The sequence below is a fragment of the Crocodylus siamensis genome, chromosome 3 (assembly GCF_052110815.1).
Source record: "Crocodylus siamensis isolate JL-2025a chromosome 3, ASM5211081v1, whole genome shotgun sequence".
Lineage (NCBI taxonomy): Eukaryota > Metazoa > Chordata > Crocodylia > Crocodylidae > Crocodylus > Crocodylus siamensis.
This window is the reverse complement of record NC_143397.1, coordinates 143778235-143805974: the sequence shown is the minus strand read 5'-3', so window position 1 is coordinate 143805974 and position 27740 is coordinate 143778235. Positions and strand designations below refer to the sequence as shown.

Sequence of the window (27740 nt, the reverse complement as noted above, 5' to 3'; positions counted from 1 at the left end):
CACTTAATTATTAGCTCTCCCGGTGCCTTTAAAGAAAGGGTAATTGTTAATAGATTATGACCTGTCTACAAATGCTAGGCACAGCATAGCCAATTAAAGATAAACATCCAGCCCTAGCTCTGAATGTAAAAATATTTCCCTTCAGGCTTTTATGAAGTTTTATGCTATTCCCCATGCATCTTCTTTTGTTTCTTTGGCCACTTTGAAATATGAATTACATCTTGTTTACACAGAACCACTTTTGGACGTTGCCATCCTGTTGAAACAACAAACAGTAACTGTTTGTGAATGAGCTGCACCTAAGCACCAAAGGTGTTTAAGACCCTTTTATCCTTTTATTTTTTTTAAACCAACTGAAATTTGACAGATGCTTCCCCTTTTGACTTAACACCACTGTGGTTTGTCCACATTGGGTGCATCTACACATACTCTTTACTGCAGACTTGACTAATTAGCTCTGCACTGATGTGTCACTATCTACACATCCACCATTATGAGGGTGCAGTAAATGAACTAGCTCCGTTGTAGCTTGGACATGATCCTATCTTATGTTGGAGTACTTAACTCTGTCGAAACAAATGTGTAGATGGTGACAGGGGCCAGCTGGGGCATGAGGGTGCTAGAGTGAGGGTGACTGCCTGGTGCCTAGCCCCGCACTTTTTAGCACTTTTGTGCCTGAGTCAGCCTTTCTGCCATCCAATGCCACCACCCAGAGCCTGGAGATGACTCTCTGGGCTCCTCCCCAAATCAAGCTGCTATGGTCCTGGGTACACATGTAGATACTGTACTCAGGAGCAGCTGGCTCTGCTACAAACTGCACCAGAGTTTATCACATCACCTAAATACATATCTAGATGCAGCCATTAAGTCTTACCACATGAGCCACATGAGTTCTTTCAAGCTCTTCACATCAGGTAAGTGGTGAATGTGAAAGAATACAAAAATATCAAATTTCTTATTACAAATGTTCACTTCGGTAAATATTCATGATTTCAAGCAAAGCCAAACCAAAACCATGTGAAACCCCATCCTTGACACAGCTTCTCTAAGTCAAGCCTTCCATTTGAAGATCATCCCTCACATCCTTAAGAATTCCATATAGTCTTACTTATGTCAAAAGAAAGACTGGGAGAGGATCTAACACTCTACCAACACCCACTTATCACACTAACAGAATTAAAAAAAAACAGTCTGACCTCTCAGACTAGTAAAAAGATCACCCTTTCCCATGGTGCAATCAACATTTTATTTTTTGTCATTCGTGTCCTGCCAGTATTGTTATGAAGCTATATATGGAATGTCGTATTACTTGGACTCATGCTTGTTCTTGGATCTAATCTTCTAACAGTCTTTGTAAGCCAGAAAGGCTAAGAATTATAATTAGCAGAATTGATATCAAAATTGTCATTGATGTGTCCCGTTTAACGGTCATGCTTATGAAAATATGGTATAAAAACTGCAATGCTCATACCTACTTCTTTTAAAGTATTGTTAATGTAATTAATAGCTGGCTTTTAATTTGTACTCTCTCCCAAATCCTGTTTTTAGTAATATAACAGAAAAATAATGTATAATCTTAAAGAACACAGTTTAGCAAAGATGTTCGATACTAACATATATCCTAATGTGCTTTTAGCCCATATTTTACTCCACAGAAAGAATACTGTGTGTCTTGAATTCAAAGAAATAAAAAAATTGACATGAAAATTCTAATTTGTGATTTAGCAAATTATACTCTATTCAGGTTTGTCTGTTTGTTGTGTTTTATGATTCAAAATGTTCTTGATACTTGGCATGCTTTCCTTCCTGCACTTGCAAGTTGACAGCCCTCTCCTTGGTTGACCACAACCAGTTAAGATTTTTTAATATATTACTCATAACTCCATAGGGTAGCAAAATGTTTAAGAACCTGTTAGTTAATGTTAGCTGACTCATTTGCTAGAGGTTATTTTTTCTGAGCATATCGAGACCCTACAGATCTGCTGCTAGGAATCCGCTGCATGCAACAGATAGAAAATGTAACCTGAATAAAGTAATTCAAATTAGTCATGTATAGGTTTCCCTGTACCCAGGTAATTCACTAAAATAACTTGTTTCTACATATGCATATTAACTCCCTCCATGCCCAGTCCCCCAAAACAGACCAAATTCAAGTGTGGCATGAATCAGCATGTGCATTCTGAGGTCAGTGCACTTGAATACTGTTACAGTGCTAAATTTAGCCCAGGTTAACTGCTGAAATCAGTCTGGTTTGTGCCCATTGTTTGTGGCTCTGCTGGACTTGATTTTTGATTTGCTCAGCTGCCAAATGTGCTGATTTTTATATTGCGGACATACTGGTAATACAAATGTTGATCAAAATGATTTGGCTAAGGCAACAGAGGCTGATTCAGATAGAGAGAAGGACTATAAACCTGTTTGCTCCAAGCAAAACTGAAATAATGTACTTGTGCAGAAGGGTGCACACCTAAAATTCCACTAGGATAACTTTGTACCTCTCCTCCATGAAAAATTATCTCTTGGTAAATGCAACCAATGCCTTCTCATATAACCCATTTGCCTCTCTTTTCCAGGCCAGGCATTATGCTGCTAGTAAAATTCTTCTCCAGGTCTCTCCTAAAATAACATGCTACCCCCATCACACTACTTGGCAGGGGAGATCCCATGACCACGATGGTGGTGGGGGAAATACCCTGACCAAGGTAATACAATTAAAATGGCACTGTGTAGTGGAGGGTTGCACCCGTGTCTGCTTGCGGACAGGACCCACTATGAGAGTCTCTATAGTTAGTGTCCCACTGGCCAGCTTCTAGTGGGAGGATCTTGGCTACATACCAAGTTTATGGAAATGGGAGACTCCTCCCTAACTTGCTTCTGCGACCCTCTGGCTGAGGGCAAGTCAAACTCAGGGGCATCCAAACCCCAAGCTTTTGGGCTTGGGACTGCACAGAGGATGCCCGCCAAATGGTTTGGAAGCATCTGAAGCTCCAGGCAGAGGTGGAGGATGTTTGCCAGTAGTAGAGCCACATTTGGTTCTTGAATGACTCACAGATTTGGAATTGATTTGACTGATTTGACTTGGAACATGAAAAAGGCTCCTGATTGGAGGATGGAGCTGAGCATCCTCAGTATAAACCCAGGCCCTGAGAGCTGAGCAGGCAGTTACTTCAGGGAGCCAGGAGAACATCACTTGCTGAAGCTGCTGCTCCCAGAACACCTGGAGGTTCAGGGTAGGAACTATGGAGATGGAGGAGGTTCCTGGTCCTGGGGAATGACCTAAAAATACAGCCTTCTGGGGTTGGATGGTGTGGTAGGGCTGCCTGTGGTGGAGTGGTCCCCAGGAAATGCCACAGCAGTGCCTCCCTAGTGAAAGGTGAGTGTGGGGTGCTGTATAGCCTCACCCCCCATGACCCATAGAGGGGACAGGTGAGGGGTCCAAGCATTGTTGGACCCAAGGGGCTTAAGGCCTAGTGACCCTGGTGAAGGCGTGTGAGAAAGCTGCATTGAGTAGGGTCTGCATGGGCGGGCTTGCAGGACTGTGCGTAGACTAGCCTTAGAGACTGACTGAGCTGGGTATGGAGGGCCCGAGAAGACCCGTATGAGAGAGAGAGAGAGGGCGAACAGCTCATTAACCTGACTAGAGAAACCCTCGACTGGTCAGTGTTGGGGCCAGGACCAGAATGGTCGGAGGGCCAGAGCGCCCATCATGAGGGATGCCAAGAGCCAGGGGTCTGGGGCTCTGACTGGCCTAGAGATGAGGCCAGGGTCTGTGTGGCCAGAGATCCCAGAGGGGTCAGAGAAGGGAGAAGGGATCAGGGAGCTTGGCAGCCCAGAATGAGGAAGGAGTAGACTGCCTGAGAAGGAGGGATCCAGTTGGGGTCCAAATGCCAGGCAGGCATAGAAGGAGGTCCATCGTGGGGCTGGAGCCATTTAGTGAAGCCATCTGTGAGGCATAGGACACGGTATAAGGGGAGGTTTGGAACTGTGTATTACATACACCCTTGGCATCAGGCAGTAAATGGGCAGCCTCTTGTCTTATAAACAACTACTAATTAGTTACATCAAAGGTGTGGCAGATGAGGCAAGTGGGAGGACTGCCCTAGGCAGGTGGGCAGGCCAAAGATTAGACCAGCTGTGAGGCAGCCCCTGTAACAAGGATGGTCCCTGCGTGGTCCTTCCAGGGTGGTGGAAGGCTGGGGCGAATGGGGCCCTGACTGTGAAGAAGTTTTTCCTAGACTGCAGCCTGAAGCGGTTTTCCAGGAGTTTGCGGCCATTACTCCTGGCCCTCCCCAAGGGTGCCCTGGTGAGCAGTTGTTCATTGACTTCTCCAAAACACTTAGAGGTTTGATCCCTCTAGATATGAATAGCCTTTGCCTGTCTTTGACTTCACGTGAGTGGAGGAATACATCCATATCAAACACCGTAACTCATGAAAACATACAAAATGAGCTGTTTATAAACATCAGATGCCCTATCTCAGGAAACCTAATTCAGGGACACATGGATGACCTTCTGTGAACACCTCAAAATATTGTGGGTTTGCAACCTATATTAAGATATACCTAATTTACATGCAGTCAGGTATTTGCAAAACTAAAATTACTGATCTGGTCCTGTACACCTATTTTTTCTATCCCAAAAGTTTCTTTTCATCCCTTTCAAATATTGGCAAGCCTGAGTGAAACTACATCAGAGCCTCTGTGTAAAAAGAATGAGATGCTCGGGGGCGGGAGAAAGGGCATACAAGGAACGGCATACCTTGAATGAAACTGGTATTTCTTGTCCTCTTCTTTCCTGCCCTCAGCAGGGAGGAGAATAAATGGTAAATAGAGTTCAGAGGAGCCCTCAGCACCGGGGCAGATTCATTGTGTGTTAAGTCTGCATGTGTATGGGTGTTGCATTATTGCATGGTAAATCCGTGTGCGTGAGTATGGAATTGTCATGTGTTACGTGTGTGGCATTACTACAGGTTAAGTTTCTGTGTGTGTGGCACTGTCATGTGTTAATTCTGTGTGTGTGTGTGTGCGTGAAGGTGGGTATGGAATTACTGCATGTTAAATCTGTGTGTGAAAATGGGTATGGGATTATCACGTGTTAAGTGTGTGTGGCATAACCGCAGGTTAAGTCCCCGTGTGCGTGTGTGACGTTGTCGCATGTTAAGTCCGCGTGTGTGCGTGCGCGCGCGCGTGTGTGAATGTGGGTATAGAATTATCACGGGTTGAATCCGTGCATGTGTGAACATGGGTACGGGATTATCACGCGTTAAATGCGTGTGGGGGGGGTGGCATTACCGCAGGTTGAGTTCCCGTGTGTGTGTGGCATTGTCGCGTTAGGTCCGTGCACGTATCCCCGCGTGTGTACGTGTAACCACCGCGCGAAAACCCGGCGCGCGGCCCCTGCAGCCCGGCGCTACGCGCTCCTCCCCCGCCCCGCCCCGCCGCTCGGCTCCCGCCGCTTCCGGGAGCGGGGCAGTCCCAGCTTGCAGCCGCCGCGGCCGCCCCTCCTACTCCTCCTCCTGCTGGCTGGTCGCAGCGGTAGGGTCCCGGGGCGAGGGGGACTCTTGTGGCTGCAGGGGCGGGGGAGGCGGTGGCAGACATGGAGGGGGCTTCCGAAGGTGTCCTGGGGAGAGCTGCTCTCTCTGGCATGTAGCAGGGCCTTGTTGGGCCCGTGCGATGGTGCTGCTGGGCACCGAGCAGGTGGGCACGAGGTGGCACTGGCCCCTGCTGCTTGAGCCGCCTGGCGCCCTGCTTTATCTGCGTCCTGGCTGGGCAAGCGGCAACCTAGCTGCCGTGCATGGGCAGCCTCCGTGGCAGGCGCTCCTCAGATCTGGGTGAGGACAGCCACAGATTGGAGATCAGGGAGTGAAGAGCAGAGCAGCAGATCAGACAGGGGGTAGGGGGTTGAGTGGCACTGGGGAAGGCATGGGGCTTCATTTGTGACAGGCTTGCCTGATAAGTAGAGACCCCGACTGCTCTAAAATTGAAGCCTGCCGTGCTGAAGCATAGGTGGCAACCGACTCTTGCAGTTAGCTTTCTTCCTTGGTATAAATCTATGGTAAGTCTTAAAAGGCTTGCCTTAAGGTAGGATTTCTCTGCTGATGATTTTGCAATCCAAATCCTGGCAGCAAGCTATCTCACCTGGAATTTCAGGAAAGTCTGTAGGCTGACAACTGTACTGGAAGATATTTTTGGGGGGGTGGGCCCACATGAGTAAAACTGCACTGGAAACTTAGAGGTTAAATTTGGACTCACTGCATGCCTTGCATGTCGCCCTGGTTCCCCAGCTTCTGTTTTCCTCTGTTCAAGCAGAGTTGGGTGTGTTGTTGACAACATGGAAGGTTCAAATACATCGGTAGTCTCTGGTGTAAGTGCGCACAACGAGAGAAGTAAGGTAGCCACAAGTACTGAGAGGTGCAGAGTGGGCCCCCATACAAAACCCTGCTGAATTACAAAGCTGTGTTGAACTTGTTGTAGGATCAGGGATTTTGTTATCAAAATGTTTGTAGTGTAAAAACATTTCCATTCAAAGGAAACAGATGCAGAATTGCATATACAGTTCTTAGTATCAGATGACTGTTTAAGATACAGAAGACACTGGAGTACAGAAAAGAGAGTGGCTTTGACTTTCATCCAAGAGAAGATGAATGTGAATTGTTTGTTACAGTATTTGTTGTTCGCTTTCGACAGCACTGTTCTAGGGTAGGCCCTTTTTATAACCATCAAGGGGTGTGATGTGTCCCATGGTGGATTTTTATAATGCAGTAGACAAGAGGCTCTAACAGAGTTAAGTTGTACGTCTTTTTAACCAAAGAATTTAAGAACACAATGGCTTTCTTGTTCATTTCCTTTTTTTAAAATGAATATATTCTCTCTCCTTATGTACGACTTCGACATAATCATACAAACTTAGATGGTGAGGCTGGGAGTGCAATGCAGAATCTGAAAACAAATGATCAGTCAATTAACTGGCTTCAGCAAGACAATATGGTAAAATAGACCTTTGGAAAGGATTTAAATATGAAAACTGTGAAAACCTCTTGTTTTGCAAGAGGGATAACATGGGGAAGGGGAAAGCCATGTTCAGGAGAAGATTTTTGGTGGAAGTGTCTTTAATCTGGCAGACAAAAGCATGGCAGGATTCCACGGTTGGAAGCTGGAGTTTGACAAAATGAGGCTGTGGGTAGGATGGCAGTTATGAAGCTGGGGCTACGCAGAAAAGGAAAAGGAACTGTTCAGGATGTGAAATTATTAAGGGACAGACCTCAAGAACAACAAGTCTCAACTTAGCCTGGTTTGGAGGAGGAACAGGTTTTCTCCTTAATGGAAAAGTCTGCTTTGTGCTCTAGTGCTACTCCAAATACCTCTCATTGCTTTTTGTGGATTTCTTTAAGGGTTGTGACTTCATTAACTGTGGTATTTCAGCAGAGGCCAGGATTTTATCACTGACTGCCTGTGCTATGCTGTAATGTTGTTCTAGCATTTTAGAATCTCAGTGTGTATTTTTTTTTAAGTATCTCAATCCTAAAAAAAAAAAAAAATGGTGGGGGGTATTATTTGTTATCAAGTTAATTCTAAAATGGATTTGATTTTTGGTTTTGGTGTTATTTTTGGGGGGTTTTTCCTAGCTCAGTGCTTGGTGAATGGAAGGAAAATATACTTTTATGAGCAAAAAGCTGGTGGCCGTTGTCAGAATCCATTCTGCAGCATTTCCTCCAAAATATTTACTTGAGACCCCAAAAATAATTCTAATATAAGCAGCTCTCAGGAAACTTGCCTTGTGATGTACTCCACAGAACAAAAGGAAATATGATATTGCTTTGGAGGAGGTCCCAATACCTGTCTTTCTGAAATGTTTCATCCTCTTTTGGGTTATGTACAGACTTGCTGTTTGACCAAGGAAGAGGAGCTCCCATTATGTTGCTGTAGCAGGTATCAGATTAACCAGATCTAAATGAGCGGGGGACTAGTATGCCTAACTTCCCATGGCACAGAGGCAAATGCTCCAGTGTTTTGTTTTGGTTTTCCCCCAACAACTATAAAAAAAATTATGCTTAAATGGAAATTTAAGTTTGATGGAAAAAGCGTTCTTCTAATAGGATTATTGTAAAGAGGAAACAACCTAGGATTGTTACTTCCTAACATTTGCCCTCAAGTTGTTTGAAGGGAGCTTTTAGTACATATTGTTAATGGTTTAAAAATAATTTCAAAATCAAATAGCATCAAATATTTCTACTACTTCTAAATGACTGGCTCATTCCTAGGACTGTGAGTGTCATTCGGTAACTTGCTTACCCAAAATATGGAGGGTTTTGACAAACTTGTTTTTCCTAATCAAAAGGCAACGTGATTGATGGGCTTTGGGGAAAAAATTGTCAGTGAGGCTTAAGGTCAAACAAGCCTGTAATTTGCTGTCTTGTGTCTTCTACTTCCATGGAAAAAAGAGCAGGTACCAGCACTGAGATTTTCCCTTTTTTCTGCACTCTCACTTATATCAAGCATGTATCATTTTGTATAATGGCAGAATAATATGTGACCCCAAAACCACAGGACTTTAAAATGGTGACATGTTTATCACATTCATTCTGATGGTAGGGGCTAATTCCAGTCCAGGGACTAGGGGAAGTGGCTTGTACATCCTGCCTTCTCTTGCTGCGCAGCATAGATTACAGTATTCTATAGCAAGTCCCTAGTTTGTGTCCTGTCTACTCTGGACACACAAGATTTGTGTCAGCTAGGGAATTGCTTCCTCCCACCACCAGCATGCTATTTTAATGCTGGAACATCAGTCTCTTATTCTTTATAGCATGGGTGAGCAAAATGGCAGATTTGGCTGGTGGCTGGACTCCATTTCCCAGCAGCCCCTGACTCAGCATGTCTCCCTTTAGACCCTGGAAGCAGTGGCGCTGTGACATCGCCTGGCCACAGAGCTGGAGCTGTGCCCCAGTCCCGCACTGTCATGGCCCTGTTGCTCCTGGGATCTCCATGGAGAGTGTCCCAAAGTGGCATGGACAGGGCAAATGGCTGAGCAGGGAGCCATTCTGGGGCTGGGATCTTGCAGTGGTGACAGCACAGGGTCAGAGCCGTGATCTGCTGCCTGCATGCCCCTGCCTGCGGAAGCCGCATTTGTCACAGTTTTATAGAAAGTGGATCATGACTCTGCCCTGGCCCCCTGCAAGATCCCAGAGGATCCTGGCCACCTGCCTCGCTCCAGGCTGTGACCCCATCCTGGCTGCGTGCTCCTGCTGCATGGGTTCCACCCCCCAGCAGCAGGTGCAGGGCAGATGGGCTGGGCTGCCCAGGCGGCGGGGCTGGGTCTGGTGGTGGCAGCCGGAAGGAGCTGCCACCACAGACTGCTGGGAAATGGAATCTGCCGCAGGCCCAATTTGGTGCATAAACCGGCATTTGCCAGCCCTTGCTTTATGGTAGAAAGTAAATGGAAGATACATTCTCTGGTCCTGCCTCTATTTCCATAGACAAGACAGGTGTGAGCAGCCCGTTTGAAAGGAGTGGAGTGCTTGCCCAATGTACGCACTGCTATAGGATGACTAACCATTTCCTAATCATGATTGCTGAAAGAGTATGAACCAAGAGCTGTTGTAATGGAACTTTGGCATTCAGCATATGGAGTGAATCATGGCAGATGAGTCAAGCCAGATTTATATTAGTGATTTCACCCTGTACACGTTAACCTCTGTGTGTTATTGGCCATGAACTGTAACTTTTCAGTCTGGCACTAAGGGTTTTCAGAACCTTCTAGGAAGATCTGTTCCATAACTATTTTGCTGCAAGTAGTGATAATGATGGGTTGGGCAGTAAGTGTCTTGCAAATCATAAGCAAGAAGTTTCAAACTTGGAATCAAGTGGCACCACAAAAAAACCCTATCATTTGCCCTGTTCTAATTGTTTCTATTAAAACTTCTCATTTTAAACAAAATAGCCTTCCTCACAGTAAGCAGCTAACTCCTAGGACAGCCAGACATGCTGATGATGAATGTGTAAGCCTGAAATTCATGTCATGGCCCTGTGGAATGCACTCCAGGACAATGAGAGACCTTCTAAAAGACTAAATAATCTTTGCCTGACTTAAATTTATACTTTTTTGTCATGACAAGTTTGGTAATCTGGTGGGTTTGGCAGCTTTTTCCTCACCTTTCAAGATTTGCACCTTGCGCTTGATTCTCACGGTATGGTATTAAAACTGCCTTGCTGGCATAGCAGGATACCTATTAGTACAACAGCTGTCGGGAACATAACCTAAGAATCCCAGAATGTTAATAAAAGACTGGGAATAGGTAAGTTAGTTTCTGGTAAAGGACTAGTTAGTGCCAGTAATTAATAATTTCACTGCAGTTGTTCTTTGTTGCAAACAATTTAATGTCAAATGACAATTAATAACACTTAAATAGCCCTCTTCAGATTTTGGTTGCAGGTTTTTTCTGGAGTCTTGTCTGCTTTCTTAAAGAAAGTATCCAAGGAAGTTCGGACAGATGTTCTCCAGGGAGATTGGCAACGCAGCGAACTTGTTCGCTGGCGTGGCATGGTGATGGATCAAGCATCATAAAGTCGAAACTGATGTCAGGAAATCTAAACAGGGTGTCAATTTATAAACGTTGTAAGTGCTGTTCATTGTAACTATAGACATTATAAGTCAAGCACTGCCTGTAATAGGTTGCCTGGCTCCCAGCCACGTGCATGAATTCCTGAAACAACAGGGTTTTTTAACTGAGTTAAACTAAGCAGGATCTAACTCGGGTGGGCAAAATATGGCCCATGGACAGACTTTGTCCAGCCTGCAGCGGGTCCCTCAGTCCCACCTGGCCCAGGCACCCTCCAGCCCATGACACATCCTGCCACCCCCTGGGCACAGCCAGGCTAGGGCACCTCCGCATCTGGATGTGATGCTCTCAGTTATGAAACATGGACTGGACTGGATTTGAGTTTTTCCTTAAACTGCAACCAAATTACTAAAAAAACAGTTTATTTTTTCGTATGTATCCAATAGGGTAACTTATTCCTGCTGACTTCTGTAGAATCCCTGGCACAGAGGCTTGTATGCAACACATCTTGTGTGAACACAAGTGAGCTGAAGATACACGCAGCTTATAAAGAGCTATTTATATAAGGTGAGAATTCATACTTCTGCCTGTTCATAACTAAACTTTCTCTTCTTAGACATGTAAGCAGTTGACTTGGTGTACTCAAAGGAAAGATTTCTTTCAAAATGAAAGCAATTACAAACAAGGTACAGCAGCATCTTTTGGGTCTTAAAAGCTATTTGTAAGTGTGTGAGACAGTGTTCTTTTCCACCTGTGAAGTCTTAATGGCTCCATCACCAGAGCCTGCAACATTGTCAAAACCTCTAAGGTATTCTTCAGTACCCCTGTGAGGTAGGTCAAACCTACTCTTGCCATTTTGCAGATGGGAACCTGCAAACAAAATAGTAAGGATTAGATCCACCAAAGGACTTGGATGCTTAAAGCAGGATTTACTTCTTTAAGAACACTGTGAGAGGAGGTAGGACTCCCCTTCTACTGACCTGCTCAGTGGTCAGAAAATTTCCCCAGGATGTAGGACACTTGGGCTTAATTCCCTTCTCCTCTTCCTTTGTCCTCCTCTGACTAGGTGCGTCTTTTAATTCTCTTCTTCAAAGTGGAACAGTTTTTCAATTGGAGGGGTAGAGAGTGCCCCCACTCCAAACTAAGCAGCAGACTATATAGGTTGAGCACAGCTTTGAGGCAGAAGATGTGTGTTTGAACCCCTCAGGAAAAGAAACTGTATTTCCTGAGCTAGTGGATAAAGGGGGCACCACCTCCTCCATTTTGAAAGGAAGTAATGGTTACGCTTTACTTCAGCTTTTGAACGAACCAGCTTGAGTAGATACCTGCAGAAGGGGGTGGGGTTCAGGGTTATGAATCCTGAACAAAGGAAGATGCTGACTAGTAAGACACCTAAGTTTTCTCCCCCTTTCCAAGGCTTTTAACACATCCTCAGCATTTTCTTTGGAGTCCTACCTCAGTATGCTAATAGATCTCATTCTGAAACTCCCAGCTTTCCAGATGAAATATATATATAGCCTTGGTGTCTGACTCAGGTTGGAGAGTTCACTCTCAGGACCAGACCCCTAACCAAGCTTAGTTGTGGCTAGAGCCTAAATACCTTGCCCAATCCTGCACAGGAAATCTTTGAAGTATCTCTTCCCAGGAAAAGCAGGGAGCTTAAACCATGTATCCTGGCTAGTGCTGTCTAAATAACGTTCTCAGCTCTGCAGCTGAACTAATAAAAATAGGGCTGTTTTGGGTCAGATGAAATATTTCATTTTACAGTGTGTGTTACCTTTAAAATTAAACTTAGCTGCTGTTGACAGACATTCCTCTAAAGGGACCTGATCCACAGTCCCAACAATTGCACCTCCTGCCACGCCACATGTGGAGACATTAGTCCCCAGTTGCGCCTTACTTGCCAGTGCTGGGGGAGCCTGGATCATTCGCTGACACTGCCAACCCTAGTCCTGTCTGGCACTCTGCACAGCTGCTAGCCACAGTTGAAGCAGCCAGGCCAGCAAGGGAAGGAGGAGAGGGAGGGACAGGAAATAAACCAAGACATTGTGCTGGCCTGGCACCCTGGCATTCCCTGCAGCCGTCAGCCTGAGTGGGGCAGGAGCAGTTTTGGGGCTTTCCCTGCCTCTGGGCCAGTTTGAGCCAACAGCTGCAGTGGGCACGCCCCCCCTTCTTGCACAGAGGTAACCCCTGCTGGAGCAGGGAAGAGAGGGAGTTGGGGGGGCAGTGCTGGCACTGGAGTGGGGGTGCTGGTGCCAAGATCAGTGGCAGTGCTGGGAAGCCTTACCTTTTTTGAGGACTCTAAAAACTCCCTGACAACAGCTGCCATGACTCAGTCTGTCTGCAAAGGAGTGGGTAAGGGTATCCATATAAAGTACAGATTCAAATAATCATGTTTTGCCATTTGGATTAAAGCAAAATCCATTCTTTTTTTATATTCTCTTACAGGTTCTGAACTATGGATACCCTCAGTGCAGCTAGTACTTCTTTTGCACTCAGTCTCTTCAGAAAGCTGAGTGAAAATGCCAGCACGAAGAATGTATTCTTTTCTCCCTTTAGTATTTCCTCAGCCTTGTCAATGGTTTTTCTGGGTACAAAAGGTAATACTGCAGCCCAGATGAAACAGGTATGTTTGGAAGAACTTGAAACACTAAACAAACTTTTGTATTTGAATCTGAGCAGCAGATCCTCCATGTGCTCTGTACTTATGTAAAGCTCTTGTCATCCTAGTGTCCCTGTATTCAGAATTCTGCATTTTGTATCTCATAAGCACTACTTTGTAGAAAAGAGCTCCCTAGTTGTATTGGATACTCTCTTCAGCTTAGTCCTTTGGATATGTTCTTCATCTTGGTATCAAATTGCACCAATAATCCAGAAATGTAAATGGGCATAGCATTTTCTGGAAATCTATCCCTTTTTAAGATGTTAAGATGAACAAATAAAAATAACTACTTGCTTCTGCAAATCGTGGGTGGATTACTAAAAATGTAATGGCAAATCCTGATCTAGTACTCTAGGAAAAAAAGAGGGCCTAAAGCAAGAAGAGCAGGGGGCCAAGTATGGAGCTCCAAAATTCAGCTGAGCAGGTCAGCAAAGACATGGGCAGAATTCAAGACTTAGAGTTAATAAGACATAGAAAAGACAAGCATACTTGAAAGTAGCAGGATCAGTTGAGGTCAGGGATAAGGCCAATCTGCCAATCTCTCTACAAAAGGCTATTAGAGAGAGGGAATTTGGTATTGTAGGTATGTGCAATGTAAACCATGCCTCAGGTAATTTTTGCATTTTGGGATTCTCTTAATGGGGATTGGGAGTGGAGAGGGGGGGTTAACATAGTCCCTATAGGTTTTCTGACCTAAAAATTATGGCTGCTTGCAGAGGTTTAAAAAAAAAAAAAAAAAAGCGGCAGTTTATTTGGGCCCAGCTCACCCAGTGTCTTTACAGAGCACTTCAGCGGGGCTTTTTTGGCACTGTTATCTAATAGCTGATTGACTCAGCTTTAGCTAAAAGGGCCAAAAAGCCCCGCTGAAGTGCCTGAACTGTACAGATGCTGCAGAGCTGGGCCGAAATAACACACTGCTGCTTCTTGTAAGCTGTTTTTTGTTTTAATGTGTGCAAGCAGCTTATAAATTTAGAAATTAGATTTCAGGCTCTCCAACTAGAGCACTATTCAATACTTGGCTTCTGGGAACGTGTCTAAACTTTCACCTTCTATAATGTGCATTTTAACCCCACCTGAATTCCTTAGGATTTATCCCCACCTTAATTCCTAAGAACTGATGCTCATTGTATTTTGTAACGATTCAGTTGCTACCATGCTTGCAGATTTTGCTGAACTTTACGTGTCCTTGTAGTAGAATATTCCTACTCTCATAGTGGAACTTTATTCACAATATTACTTGAAGTCAAGCTGAATTTGAACTTTAAGTACTGATTCCAAATAATAATAAACACAAAGGCACTTTGCTTTTTTAATACTGCTATAGATCTGAAATTCTTCCTTACACTTTGTGGGACTCGCCTCAGATTGACACCTCACTTGAAAGCATAGACATGCAGGGTACCTGATCTAAATCACATTAGTTTGGAATCTTGCCAGTGCTGTTATGTCCTGTCACAGACCACATTTGATTGAAATGGGTGATTAAATGCCCTGTGAAGGTCATTTCGCCACTGATCTGTCCATCTCCCTTGTTGATAAAAAGGGCTCTTTGGGAAGCCTCCTTAGGTCTTTCGCTCTTCTGACTATTTTGGCAATCTACTACATCCCAGTGCAATGAGCTGTTTTTTTCCTTTGAAAAGCCTCTTCAGGATGTTTTCATTCACTAAAATGTTTAATACTAGGAAACTTGCTCATGAGTTCTGTTCTATTAAATTCCGATTATGTTAAAAAAAGAGGGAGGTGTCAGAAAAAAAATGTTCTGGAGTATTATTTCAGCTTGTAGCATTTTTATGGTACTTCAGTGCAGTTGTCTAAGATGAAATGACAGCCAGAGCTATTCTTGAATATATTCCCAAGAGACTTGCTAATTTTTTGCAATATCAGCTGCTCCTTTTTATTAAGGAGAAGATGGACTTGGGGATGGAACAAAGCAAATACAAAATAATGTTACAAAAAGTTGCTTTTAGAAGGCTGAGACTGACCCTCTTTGAAAGAAGCAAGGACAATAGTAGAGCCCTATGGTAATAGTTAATTGTAGGCTGGGTTATAAAATGAAGCTGGAAGCTCTAGGTGAATGACTGCTTACAAGCATAATGTAAATAAATCTCATACCTTGGTTAAAAAGAAATCAACCTACTAGTTTTGGAAAGTAACAATTATGATTACAAAGTAAAAAAATAAGGGATGTTTGTCCCCCACACTATATATAATAAGCACCTTTTTCTTTCCTCCTGCAAGATGTCACTGTCCTTGTTTATGTCTGTCTTGTGGAAAATTTACATTGTCTTTTTACATTTGTGTGTCTTTTTTTTTTTTATTGAATGTGGTGACATGCTTGGTGTGGATATGAAAAATTATTCTGTGTTTCTTTTTGGAAACGGAATAATTTTCAAGTCTATGACAGTTGGTTAAACTGGAAGCTGGGGCCTAATTAGAGTAGTGGAAAATCCCTGAAACATAGATGATAGCTGAATTGCTGCAGCAAGCACTCGCAGACCCTGAATTGCTGAACCAAGTAGTACCTAATAAGGTCCACCTTGGAGTGTAATAACTACCTGAGAGTTGCCTTAAAAATTAGAACCAATTACTCTGTGCCTGGCTGATTTGGTGTTGGATAAGATGCTCTAGAATGTAATAAATGAATGATGTATGTATGTGTGTAATGTGGAAAGAGTTAAGTTACCAGAAGACTCCTGTTTGGAGCAGGACTGCCAAACTTCTAAGTAGCCATGAGCTACACCACAGGTGGGGGTCATGCGCCCTGTTGGTGCTGCATCCCATACGCAGGCACCGTACCCTCAGCTGCAGCTGTGAGCTCCCATGCTGCACTGTAGGTGTCCCAGCTCCACCTTCAGCTGTGCCAGGCTTCCTGAGCTCTGGGTTCTCTGAGTGTTGTGGGCTGTGCCACATGGCACTGCCCCACCCTTTGGGGCAGAGGCAGGAAGCAGAAGCTCATGGAGGACAGGGAGTCTGTAGTCCTGGGCTACTACTACAGCCAGAGCAATGGGAGGAGTGGCAGCTGAGTGGGAGTCTAGGGGCTGCAAATTAACCTCTCATGGGCTGCATGCTGCCCTTAGGCAGCCAGTTGGACAGCACTGGTTTAGAGCCTGATTGATAATTTGGGTAGTATCTGCAGGAACAGAAGAATGTGTCTGTATGAGTAAGTGTGGATAACGTTGATTGGAATCGTGTAGATAGAAAATGCATTTTTTTGGAAGCCTTAAGATCTTTGTGCCCTTGCACTGATCCCCATATCGGTTGGTTTAGTCACCTGAATGATAGCGAGTAAAAGCTATTTGGGTTTATACTTGGTGCATTTATTCAAATCCACAGCATTGGGGCTGCATTAAGTGTCCACGGAAGTTGCAGAAATGCCTTCTCTTTAAACTGTCCAGAAATGTTAGGCTTTATTGCCTGAAAGTGCATAAACTCACTCTGAGTGAGCCGAGCCCTCATGTTGCTGACCCTTCACAATGACCGACTGTATAATGCTTTATAATAGTGTTTCCTTTTCCTTACTGGGAAAGCTTCTCTCTTTTTTTATAGGGCTTCCTTGAATGTTCAAACTACAACTTTCAACTGTTACATTGGTGAAAGGATTATATTGACTTCTAGATAAAGTAGTGCCGATTAACTTATGAGCCTTTCCAAATACAAATCTCTCTCTTTCTCTAGGTGCTTTGTTTGAGCAAAGCAGAGGATATTCACAAGAGTTACCAGTCACTTGTCTCAGAAATTAACAAACCAGACACTAAGTACATACTTAGAACTGCCAACCAGCTCTATGCAGAAAAGACATATGAATTTCTTGCAGTAAGTAAACATTCATTTTGTGGGTCTTGTACTATTAGGTGCATGCTATCCTTCTGCTTCTGAGTGCAAATAAAGGTGCTGCTGTTTGGCTTGCTAAAAATGAAAATTGTCTCCAAGCATTATCCAGACATTTCAGTTTAGCTGAGGTGTCTCTGTTTGGTAATGCATAGATCTGAAGTCCTCAGAACTGGAGCAAAGTGCTCTTGGTGAAAGAGTCCAGGTATTCAGGATTCCATTAGTATTTGTTATATTTTTGGCCTGGGTTCTGGATTGAAGGCTTTTTCCCAGTTGGTGGTTGAGAAGGATTAAATAGGGAAATGGATATTGTTGTGGGTTATGAGAAGTATTGTGTAGTTTTAGGATTATTTTACTTAACTTGTCTCACTCAGGAGGCTCATCAAGGGCATGCAGTTTTTAGCAAGACAGAAGAGGGACTGAAAAGTTTTTGAAGGCTTACCTAAAAATGATGTGGACTCTGATTCTCATTTTAAAAGGGGAACCTATATAGCAGAGGCACATTTCTGAACAAATGTTACTCTGTTTTATTGTGCCCAGAAAATTAAGAAGTCCTTTGAAAATTTCTAAAGATGTAACAATATTTGTTTTTCACCAAGACTCGTCCCACTAGCTTCCCCAGTCTGTAGTAACTTATTTACTAATGGGCATTTTGGTAGGCATGAACTCGGATCACAAGTTTCTTCAAAGTTTAATTATTTAGTTACTGTAATTTTAAAATTGGCATAATTTTAGTGTTTAGTTGCTAAAACAGAAGAACTTAGTATGTAAATTGGAAAGGCAAAGTACGTTTTTGATCCAGCCATAGAACAACTGACCTGATGGCACTTGCACAACAGGCCTTTCATAAGGCTTTTTCTGTTTAAAAGGATTGCACCTGATGACTAGATGGTTATAGGCCAGACATATCATGCAAAACCACTTTGGAAGTAATCACCCTGGGTTTCACCTGACCTAGACCAGGATTACATTTGGAAGAATCACAAAAGATGCTTCCATAGACAGGAGTTTATACAGCTTTATGCTGTGCCACTGCAGCAAAATATTTGTATTGTCTATGCCACTCTATTGATCTCAGTAAGCCAGATGCTCGGATGGAAAATGTAATGACTAAAGACCTAATTTCAAAAGTGAAGGGCTGGCATAGAAACAATTTGCATTTATGTTAGAGAGAACTATTTTATGAAACTTTGAAGAATATCATGGAGGAAGAAATATATACTCTCAGTGAATTTAAGAATCCCTTATAATTGTTCATCTGAAAATTATATTGTTAAGATATTATCTGATTGTTTGTCATAGTCATTTACAGAGTCCTGTCGGAAATTCTACCATGCAGCATTGGAACAACTTGATTTCTCAAATGCTCCGGAAGACTCCAGAAAACATATAAATACCTGGGTAGAAGAAAAGACTGAAGGTGCGTGACTTGCAGAACTCCTAGACAGCCAAAGCTTGCATAACAAGCAATGGACATAGCAAGTTATAGGAAGGATTTAAAAAAAAATGGTTTCCTACAGTTTCTTCCTTTATGAATGGTAGAAAAGATTGTGTGTCAGATGTTGATTAGCTACATGTATATCAATTTAAAAACTAGTCTTCTTTCAATGTATCCTAAAGGTAAAATCCAGGATCTGTTGGCTCAGGGACTGATTAATTCATTGACCACACTAGTTTTGGTGAATGCCATCTACTTCAAAGGCAACTGGGAAACCCAATTCTGCAAAGATCGCACAACGGAAAGACCGTTTAAAATTAACAAGGTATGAGATAGGAAAATATCAGTAAGATGCACTGCCCTTAACTCAGAAAATGAAATATAATGAGTTAAGGCTCCCTTAACCAATCTTTACAATTCCATCTCCTTTTTTATTCCCTAATAAACACATTTGACAGGAAGCTTTCTAGCAAATACTTAAATGTAATGTGGCCTTTCTGTTGCTGTCATTCTGTCATCTTTTCTACATCTTTTTGGAGTTGTGGGGAGGTAGCTCAGTACTTAATTATCAAACATAAATGCCAATAATGATCTCTGGAAGAAAAACATGGATAGATAAAACTGTTGAACATTTGAAGAATTCTACAAAATGCTGGTACACAACATTTTTCAGTGATCAGAAATGCTGGGAATCATTTAGCCTTTCTGGTTTCTAATATCCTGGTTTTTTTTATGCACAGAATTTCTATCTCATTTTTGCTACAAACTAAAATTGCAAACAGTAGTTGTAAACCTCACATCTCATTAGTGCATTTAGGATTTTGTTTGCATTAATGTCTGGGTAGGTTTTAATTCTCTTGCTTGTATAAGTAGGAATAATTGCACTGAAATCATTAGAACTGCACCAGTAAGAAAAGAATCTGGCTCTTATTCGGTGTAAAGTGAAAAGACTACTCACCCACATGCAAAACTTTTAAATATAATGTCTCTAATCAGAATAAGATTACTCTGTTTAAAATAGATTTCCTGTATTTGGTCTCCAGGCAATTTAGATCAAAAAATAATTTCTCGTTATTGACTAATCCTGCTTCATACAAATTCCCACATCTGAAAACATAATATATATGCTACTCCAGAGTAGCAATTACCATGGTGACAGACCAGTCCTACTCCTGGCAGAAGATCAGCCATAGTTAGGAAGTTGTCTCCAGGTGACATTAACAGCGACAGGCAACTTGATCCTCTTCTAAGAATTCAACTCATTTATAGAACAAGAAACACTGAATGAAAGTGGAGCCCCACATGGTTGTTTTGTGAGCCTTCCTTCCTAGAATGAATGCTGATACTCCCTCTTAAGTTGTCAAAGGTGCACTTTCTTGTAGAAGGAATTGTATTGTCTACCTTGGTTCATTACACTGCTAAGCAGTGTGCAGGTTGCTGTGCATGCTTACTCAGTACTCATGTGGATATTTAAACATCAGTGTTGCACAGGAAATAGAAATGTGAACTTTGCATAAGTGCCAAAACTGGCAGTTACACAGTTGAAAAATTGCTATTTTGATGTGTAAAGTGAAATACCTTAGGGTATTACTGCCAAACCTTCCTTCCAAGCTTTTTATGAAAAGAGCCTTAAGTTACATTGCACAGGACTTCCTCCCCCCACCCCACTTTATTTGGACAGCTCAGTTCTACTGTCCTTCTCCAAAGACTATTAGGCCACAATGAGATCATGAACCAAACTTCAAAACTGGAGGAATTGGCTTGTGCTGCCTAAGACTGACTTTTTTGTGTGGTATGTTCCTGAGGCACTATACATCTCTCAAATAATGCGAGTTGAACACAGCTGTTATGGTAGCTAGCCCACAACTGTGGAACTCATTTTACAAGATTTGGTGTTGATCTGCAGACCTCTGTCCTTGCAAGACTTGCTTTTGTATCCTTAGTCTATCTTGGATAACCTGTCACTGGTGAACTGAAGAATTGTCAAGAGTTGATTTCAGCTAGGTAGTCCCAGATTCACGGAAGTTTAGGGCAGGAAGGGACCCCATGAGATTCAGTCGTGCCCCCCTGCTCTGGACAGGAAAGACTGCTAGGGTCAAATAGCCCTTTGGTGTACATCTGATCTCCTTTTGATGCTTTCCTAAACTTTCTGGCAGCCCTTTAACACATCAGTGGTTTACTGGCATCCTGTCTTTTTTTCATCAGCTTCCTACTGTTAATCTTCTTCGAGAGTCATTTTTTTTTTCTTCTGTTTCTTTCCCAAGACCTGGTCACATCATCAGAAAAAGGTGGTTGCACTGTTCTTTCTCCACTCCTGCTTCTTCCTGCATTGATAGGTGTCTTGAAAGACAATACTGACAGCATTCACATATGATCATGTTTGCCATTTCAAATTCAAATATTCAAACTCTTGTTTAGCAATCCTTAAATTTAAGGTGTGGGTTGTTAAGGGCTGTAAACTTATAGGCCAAATCTTTCCTTGAATGACAAGGAGGGAAAGAATAAATTAGCATATTGTTTTGATTGTCAGCTCTTTTCCCCCTCAAAGAGATCCATAAAAATTACAGACCAGGTTCTTGGGGTAAATCCAATATCTTTTTTTAGACCAACTAAAGTAGTTGGAAAAAATCTTCTTTGCAAGCTTTCAGGTACAAACACCCTTTGTCAGGCTGAGGAAGGGTGTTTGTACCTGAAAGCTTGCAAATAAATTTTTTTCCAACTATTAATTGGTCTAATAAAAGATATCAGATTTACCCAAAGAACCTTGTCTGCCTATGTCCTTAGACCAACATGGCTACAACCTATACCCATCAAAATTACAGTTGATTTATCAGCAGGGTTGACCAATCCTCCAATCAACGTGATCTGACTGTAAAGCCAGATAACCCTGCGTGGCACCCTTAAGGGCTATACGGGCTGATTGTTAACCATGCCATTCAGGGTCATCTGCTTCACTGGGGTGAGCTCAGTTCACAATGGGAAAATGCACAGTGGCTTGTCAACCCAGATTGCCCCTACCTTGCAAGTCCCTTGGGGATCTCCCATGTCTGCTCAAATGACGGATCAAAGGGGGCAGGAGGATGCAAAAGCCCCCATGGCTGAGCAAAAGCATCTGGGAACGTCTCCTAGGTAAAAGGGAGGCATACACCCAATGGAAGGGAGGGGCCATCAACAGGGAGGACTATACTGCTGTTGCTCGGGGATGCAGGGGGGCAGACAGGAAGGCCAAGGCAAAGATGAAACTGGGACTAGGGGAGGCGCACCCAGACCAAGGGTCAGTGAGGATATAGCCAGGGAACTTCTGGAGGGACTAGACGTATTTAAATCAGCTGGTCCTGATGATCTCCACCCCAGAGTACTGAGGGAATTAGCTGAGGTCATTGTGGGACCCCTGGCACGGCTTTACGAGCACTCGTGGTGCTCTGGTGTGGTGCCGGAGGACTGAAAGAGGGCCAACGTGGTTCCCATCTTCAAAAAAGGGAGGAAGGAGGACCTGGGAAACTATAGGCCAGTAAGTCTCACCTCGATCTTGGGTAAGCTTTTTGAGAGAGTTATCCTGGCACATGTCCACGAGGGGCCAGTGGGAGAGGTTATGCTTAGGGGCAACCAACACAGATTCATTAGCGGCAGGTCCTGTCAGACCAACCTGGTGGCCTTCTATGACCGGGTCACCAAATCCTTAGATGCAGGGGTAGCAGTACACATAGTCTTCCTGGACTTTCGGAGGGTCTTTGACACTGTCTCTCACCTCGTTCTCGTTGAGAAACTGGGGGACTGTGGTGTCGACACCTACACAGTCAAATAGGTCACCAACTGGCTGGAGGGCTGCACCCAGAGAGTGGTGGTGGATGGGTCATTTTTGAACTGGAGGGATGTGGGCAGTGGGGTTCCGCAGGGCTCAGTCCTTGAGCCCACATTGTTCATCAGTGACTTGGACAAGGGGCTAAAAAGCACCCTGTTCAAATTTGCTGATGACACTAAGATGTGGGGGGATGTGGGGATGCTAGAAGGGAGGAATAAGCTGCAATCAGACCTGGACAGGTTACAGGGGTGGGCAGATGAGAATAGGATGGGATTCAACACTGACAAGTGCAAGGTGATGCACCTGGGGAAGAAGAACCATCAGCATATCTACAGGCTGGGGAGCTCCCTTCTTGTCAGTGCAGAGGCAGGAAAGGATCTTAGAGTCATCATTGACTCCAAGATGAACATGGGCCAGCAGTATGGGGATGCAGTCAGGAAGGCCAACCGCACCTTGTCATGCATCCACAGATGCATCTCAGGCAGGTCCAAAGAGGTTATCCTCCCCCTCTGCGACACTGGTCAGGCCGCAGCTGGAGTACTGTGTCCAGTTCTGGGCGCCGCACTTCAAGAGGGATGTGGGTGGACAGCATGGAGAGGGTCCAGAGGAGGGCCACTCGCATGATCAGGGGGCAGCAGGGCAGGCCCTATGAGGAGAGGCTACGGGACCTGAACCTGTTCAGCCTCCATAAGAGAAAGCTGAGGGGGGATCTAGTGGCTTGTTACAAACTAGTCAGAAGGGACCAGCAGGCATTGGGGGAGTCCCTGTTCCCCCAAGCACTACCAGGAGTGACCAGGAATAACGGTCACAAGCTGGCAGAGGGTAGGTTTAGGCTAGATATCAGGAGGCGCTACTTCACGGTCAGGGCGGCTAGGGTCTGGAACCAACTTCCAAGAGAAGTGGTGCTGGCTCCTACCCTGGGGGTCTTTAAGACAAAGCTAGACAAACACCTTGCTGGGGTCATTTGACCCCAGTACTTTTTCCTGCCAAGGCAGGGGGTCAGTCTTGATGATCTGCTCAGGTCCCTTCCGACCCTACTAACTATGAAACTGACAGACATTAATTTCCCCTCAGGCCAGGTAGCAGAGAGCTGATCAGGTCCCTAGTTCTGGGGTAGTCCATGTGGGACGTCACCACAGGAGCCACAGAGCCTAGAAACAATCCATGGACTGAACTGGCAGGAGACCCTTTCTGTTGGAATCGCACCTGTTTCATTGGAAACTGGTCAAAACAAACAGAAAAACACTTTTGATTCCACAAATGTGTATTTTCCAATCAAACAAAATACAGTCGTAAATACAAAATACAATTCAGAAGATTCCTGTGTGACCACTCTTTCTTTCTCTTCTTCCGTGTCCCTTCAAAAAACTAGAAAAAATTGGATATTGAAGCCCTAAAACTAGGGCAGTTTGGATTTAGGGTGTTGGTTCTGTATGTCGTATGGAATCTGAATGTTGAACTGCAGTTCAGTTCTGCTTTTTCAATTAGGGCCTGGCATTATTTAAACTAAATGGTTTCTGTTCCGTTTAACTAAAAATATTTTGCTTGACATGAAACTAGGCTGAAGACAATATGATGAGTCTTGGATTAAATTTGTCTTTCTATAGAGTATCGTCTTTGTTTTTAGTTTGGCTTGTTTGGTGTATTTAACTTTTTAGGTCCTTTCCTTGCTTTTGATTCAAGAACCAGGTTATATTGGGAGAAAGGTGGGATTGTTTTATTTGCTTGGGTTTTTTCCTAAAATTGAGCCTGAAAACATGGAGGGGACTTTTATGCAGAGGTGACTTCTTATTGAAATAGCATGCTAATATTAGCTTATGCACCATAGGAAAATGGCAGGAAGTAGTAAAAAATAAAATAGGTAAGTGAAGGGAAATGTGATTGTGTTTGGCATTAATAGCCTCAAAACTTGAATTTAGTTGTTCTTATAACATTAAACATGACGCACATTTTAGACCGTGCCTTTGTATTTCTGTGACATCAGGGCTTAAATAAGAAATGGCTAAACATAAGTCATTCCCTGCCTATTTCAAGCAAGTACTAAAACAGGTCAATAAAATTGATTTATTTGTCAAGAATAAACAGCATAGGAACACAGAAAAATGCACATTTGCCTAAATGCAGATTCCACAGAAAGATTTCATATAATCCCATTCTTAATTCATAAAAGTAATGGTTTCCCCCTCTCCTTTTCAAAAGGTCAAAACAATGATAATTTCCCTACAAAATATTATTTGAAAACAGACTGGACAAAGATCTCAAATGATGTCCCACTTTTCCTTATCAAGTACCAATACGCTAGCTTTGTATTACTTATTGACATACTTACATATTTTTAGAATGAGAGCAAACCAGTGCAGATGATGTTCAGGAAAGCTAAATTCAACATGACATACATACAAGACTTCCAAACCAAAATCCTGGAGCTCCCTTATATCGATAATGAGCTGAGTATGATCATTTTGCTTCCTGATGACATTGAAGATGAAACCACTGGCTTGGAAAAGGTAAGGCACTTTTACCACATGCAAATACATTTGGAATATCTTGCTAGGGAAGTGAGTTTGGTTAAGTCTTATTGAAACCTCATAATTCAAATCTCAGTCTCCTAAATCACCAGGTTTAGCAAAGGAGGCAGTGGGATACAATCTTTGTGCTTAGCAATGGAAATACCTTGTGTCCCAGTTGAATAAGTCTCATGATGTACAGTTCCTGGAGAGAGAGACACACACACCTTGACAAGAGGGCCATGTGGATTCAGGCTAAAGACAGAACATAGCAGGCAGTTTTTCAAAGGGGTTTGTGGAGTAACTGCTGTGTTCACAAAAAAGCAATTAATGTTTGACACATCTTCTTTTCTAAAACTGTTGCAGGTTTAGGAAGGTGTCCCCATGGTACCTAATAGTCTGTCTGAAGGCTGCTTCATATGACAGTTTTAAAGATACTCTCCATTCCAGAGGTACATGATAAGGTTGCCAAAGGATGATTAAATAGTAGGGTAGCACTGACATTCGCAACCTCTGCTACATGTTAAGTCAGTGGAGTCTTGTCACTAACATGATGCCAGGATGATCATTTTTGTGGTTAAGGCAGTGGCCTGTGATTTAGGAGGTCTGGGTTTGATGCCTAGCTTTACCATAGACTTTAACCAAGTGTTGGCCCGTCTGTGTCTGATGTTTTCCATATATAAAATGGGACTATTCTCATAGAGTAAACACTAATGAGATAGTACGGGTAAGGGCCAGGGACTGTTATTTAGTATGGATGTGTACCATGAAAACCACAAAGAGGCCTTAATTTCACTGGGACTATCTAAAAACAAACGTGAATCTTTGCTAAGCGTTACTTTTGGCTTCGTAATTCAGCAGCAACATTTAACTACAGCCCTGGGGAAGATGCTCATCTCTCCTGTGCAGGTGCATGAACAGTGGTCACTGTTCACTTCATTTAGTGCTCATGGTGTTTCACCCATCTGGGTTTTGTTTTTTTGTTTTTTTCCTCTCCTTAGCTGGAAAGAGAACTTAGCTATGAGAAACTTACGGACTGGATAAATCCAGAAATGATGGACTACACTGAAGTGGAAGTTTCTTTACCCAGATTTAAACTAGAGGAGAATTATGACCTGAAGACTTTGCTGAGCAGCATGGGAATGCCTGATGCATTTGACCAAAACAAGGCGGACTTATCTGGAATGGCAGGCAACAAAAACTTATATCTGTCGGAGGTGGTTCACAAGTCCTTTGTAGAAGTGAATGAAGAAGGCACTGAAGCAGCAGCTGCTACTGCAGCTGTGGTCGTGATACGGTGCGCAATGTTTGTACCCAGGTTCACTGCGGACCATCCTTTCTTCTTCCTTATCCGCCACAATAAAACTGCCAACATTCTGTTCTTTGGCAGATTTTGCTCCCCGTAACAGAGAAATGCAACAGGTACCCCAGTAAAATTATCGCTGCTACTATTTAAGGTCTGTTTTGGCCATGTGCAGCAAGATTCAAATTCATAATGAACTTAACTACATAATGCCTCTTCTCTGTGCTTTGACCACTTTCTACAGCGTTCTATGCAAATACAGTCAGAGCTTTAACTAACAGGTTCTCTTGGGGGACTTTTCATGGCTTTCTGGAAGATGCCTTCCTTTTTTTTCCTTTTTTTTTTTTTTTTTTTAATCTGTGTCTAAGTTCTGAGTACTTTCACCTTTAGCAATATTTGAGTTAGCCAGAATTTCCTTGCCCAGTGCTCACTTGCTTTTTCATAAGAAATTACACTTTCACCAAGATGGTTCTCATCCATGGGATTGCTAAACAGCAAGTGACTTGTAAAATCTAAGACGCAGAAAAAAGATTGTTTGCTTGATTTTTTTTGATTTTTTTTTTGATTGACCTCCAACTGGTCTTTGCTCTCTTCCCTTCCAGAGTAATTGCTGCATGTTGAATTTTGTCCCCAAAGAACAAAAGGAACTTTGGCAACTAAATAACAGATTTTTATTAAATGAACAGTTGTGTCTGCACTTGGGAATGGCTAAGCATCGACTGGGGCCAACATCCTGACTCCACTGATATCAATTCTAGAATTCCTTATAAAAGTCAGTGGAGGCAGGATTTCATCCCAAGTTTGTGTACCACGTATTGCTTTAATTTGTTTTCTTGAATTCTCATAAAGTTACTTAATATTTAATATTTGAAAAAACCTTACAAGATATGTTATCGTTTATTATATCACAAGTGCTTTGATATTTGTATCTTTAATATGACAAAGCAGAAAGAAAAAAGATTTACTTAAGCAGTTTGTAAGACTGATACTACCAAAGTGTGCAGTTGAAGTGTCCTTACTAATCCATCAGTTTGTGCTGTTTATATTCCTTGAACCAAGAATAAAGAACTGATACAAAATGATGTGGCATTGTTGCTTCTCTTTAACTAATAAGTTGTGCAGCTTTTCATCTACAGTGTGACCTAACCAAATAAATATTATATATTCCCCAAACAGCATGGCACCCACTCTCCCTTCGGGAAAGCAAAACTGAAAACGGTAGTAACAAGAGAGGGACACAGTATAACTGCTGGGATAGGCAAGTCCCTTATGATTATGAGCCAAACAGATTATATTCTGCATGCAAGAACAAGAGTAGTCAATAGAGCTGTGCAAAGAAAGCTTCAGTCACTGATTCGATTCGTCACAATTCGGTGGCTGAATCCGAATCAAATCAGGAGATCCTTTAATTTCTTTGAATCAATTTGGACAATAGACACAGCTTTAAATGCTTTTCTACATACCTCAAAATACCAGTAGACCCAGAAGTGGAAGCACTTCTGGTCCACTTCCAGGTCCATTGGGAAGTGCACTGGGGGGGGCCCCCACAACCCTGGGCTCAGTGACTGGTGCCTCCTGGATCTGTGGGGGGCACCTGGGGTCCGCTCATGGCTAATCACTGTTTAAAGAAAAAATGTTTAAAGCT

At 43.1% G+C, this 27740-nt stretch overlaps 1 protein-coding gene across 4 annotated transcripts; it reads left to right on the top strand.

Annotated features, from left to right (window-relative positions):
* Positions 1 to 5396: 5396 nt before the first annotated feature.
* Positions 5397 to 27177, top strand: LOC149868940 (serpin B6-like). 4 transcript variants are annotated; one of them, XM_090039396.1, is made up of 8 exons: positions 5397 to 5534; positions 11002 to 11122; positions 13004 to 13181; positions 16893 to 17030; positions 18348 to 18465; positions 18666 to 18808; positions 24625 to 24792; positions 25794 to 27177. In XM_090039396.1, the coding sequence occupies exons 3-8, from the start codon at positions 13014 to 13016 to the stop codon at positions 26196 to 26198; spliced, it is 1140 nt and encodes a 379-aa protein (XP_089895522.1). In that variant the 5' UTR covers positions 5397 to 5534; positions 11002 to 11122; positions 13004 to 13013; the 3' UTR covers positions 26199 to 27177. The 4 variants fall into 4 exon arrangements, with proteins under 4 accessions (XP_089895522.1, XP_089895525.1, XP_089895523.1 ...); XM_090039399.1 differs by having other exon boundaries at positions 5492 to 5534; positions 11030 to 11122; XM_090039397.1 differs by lacking the exon at positions 5397 to 5534 and adding an exon at positions 7906 to 7928.
* Positions 27178 to 27740: the final 563 nt, after the last annotated feature.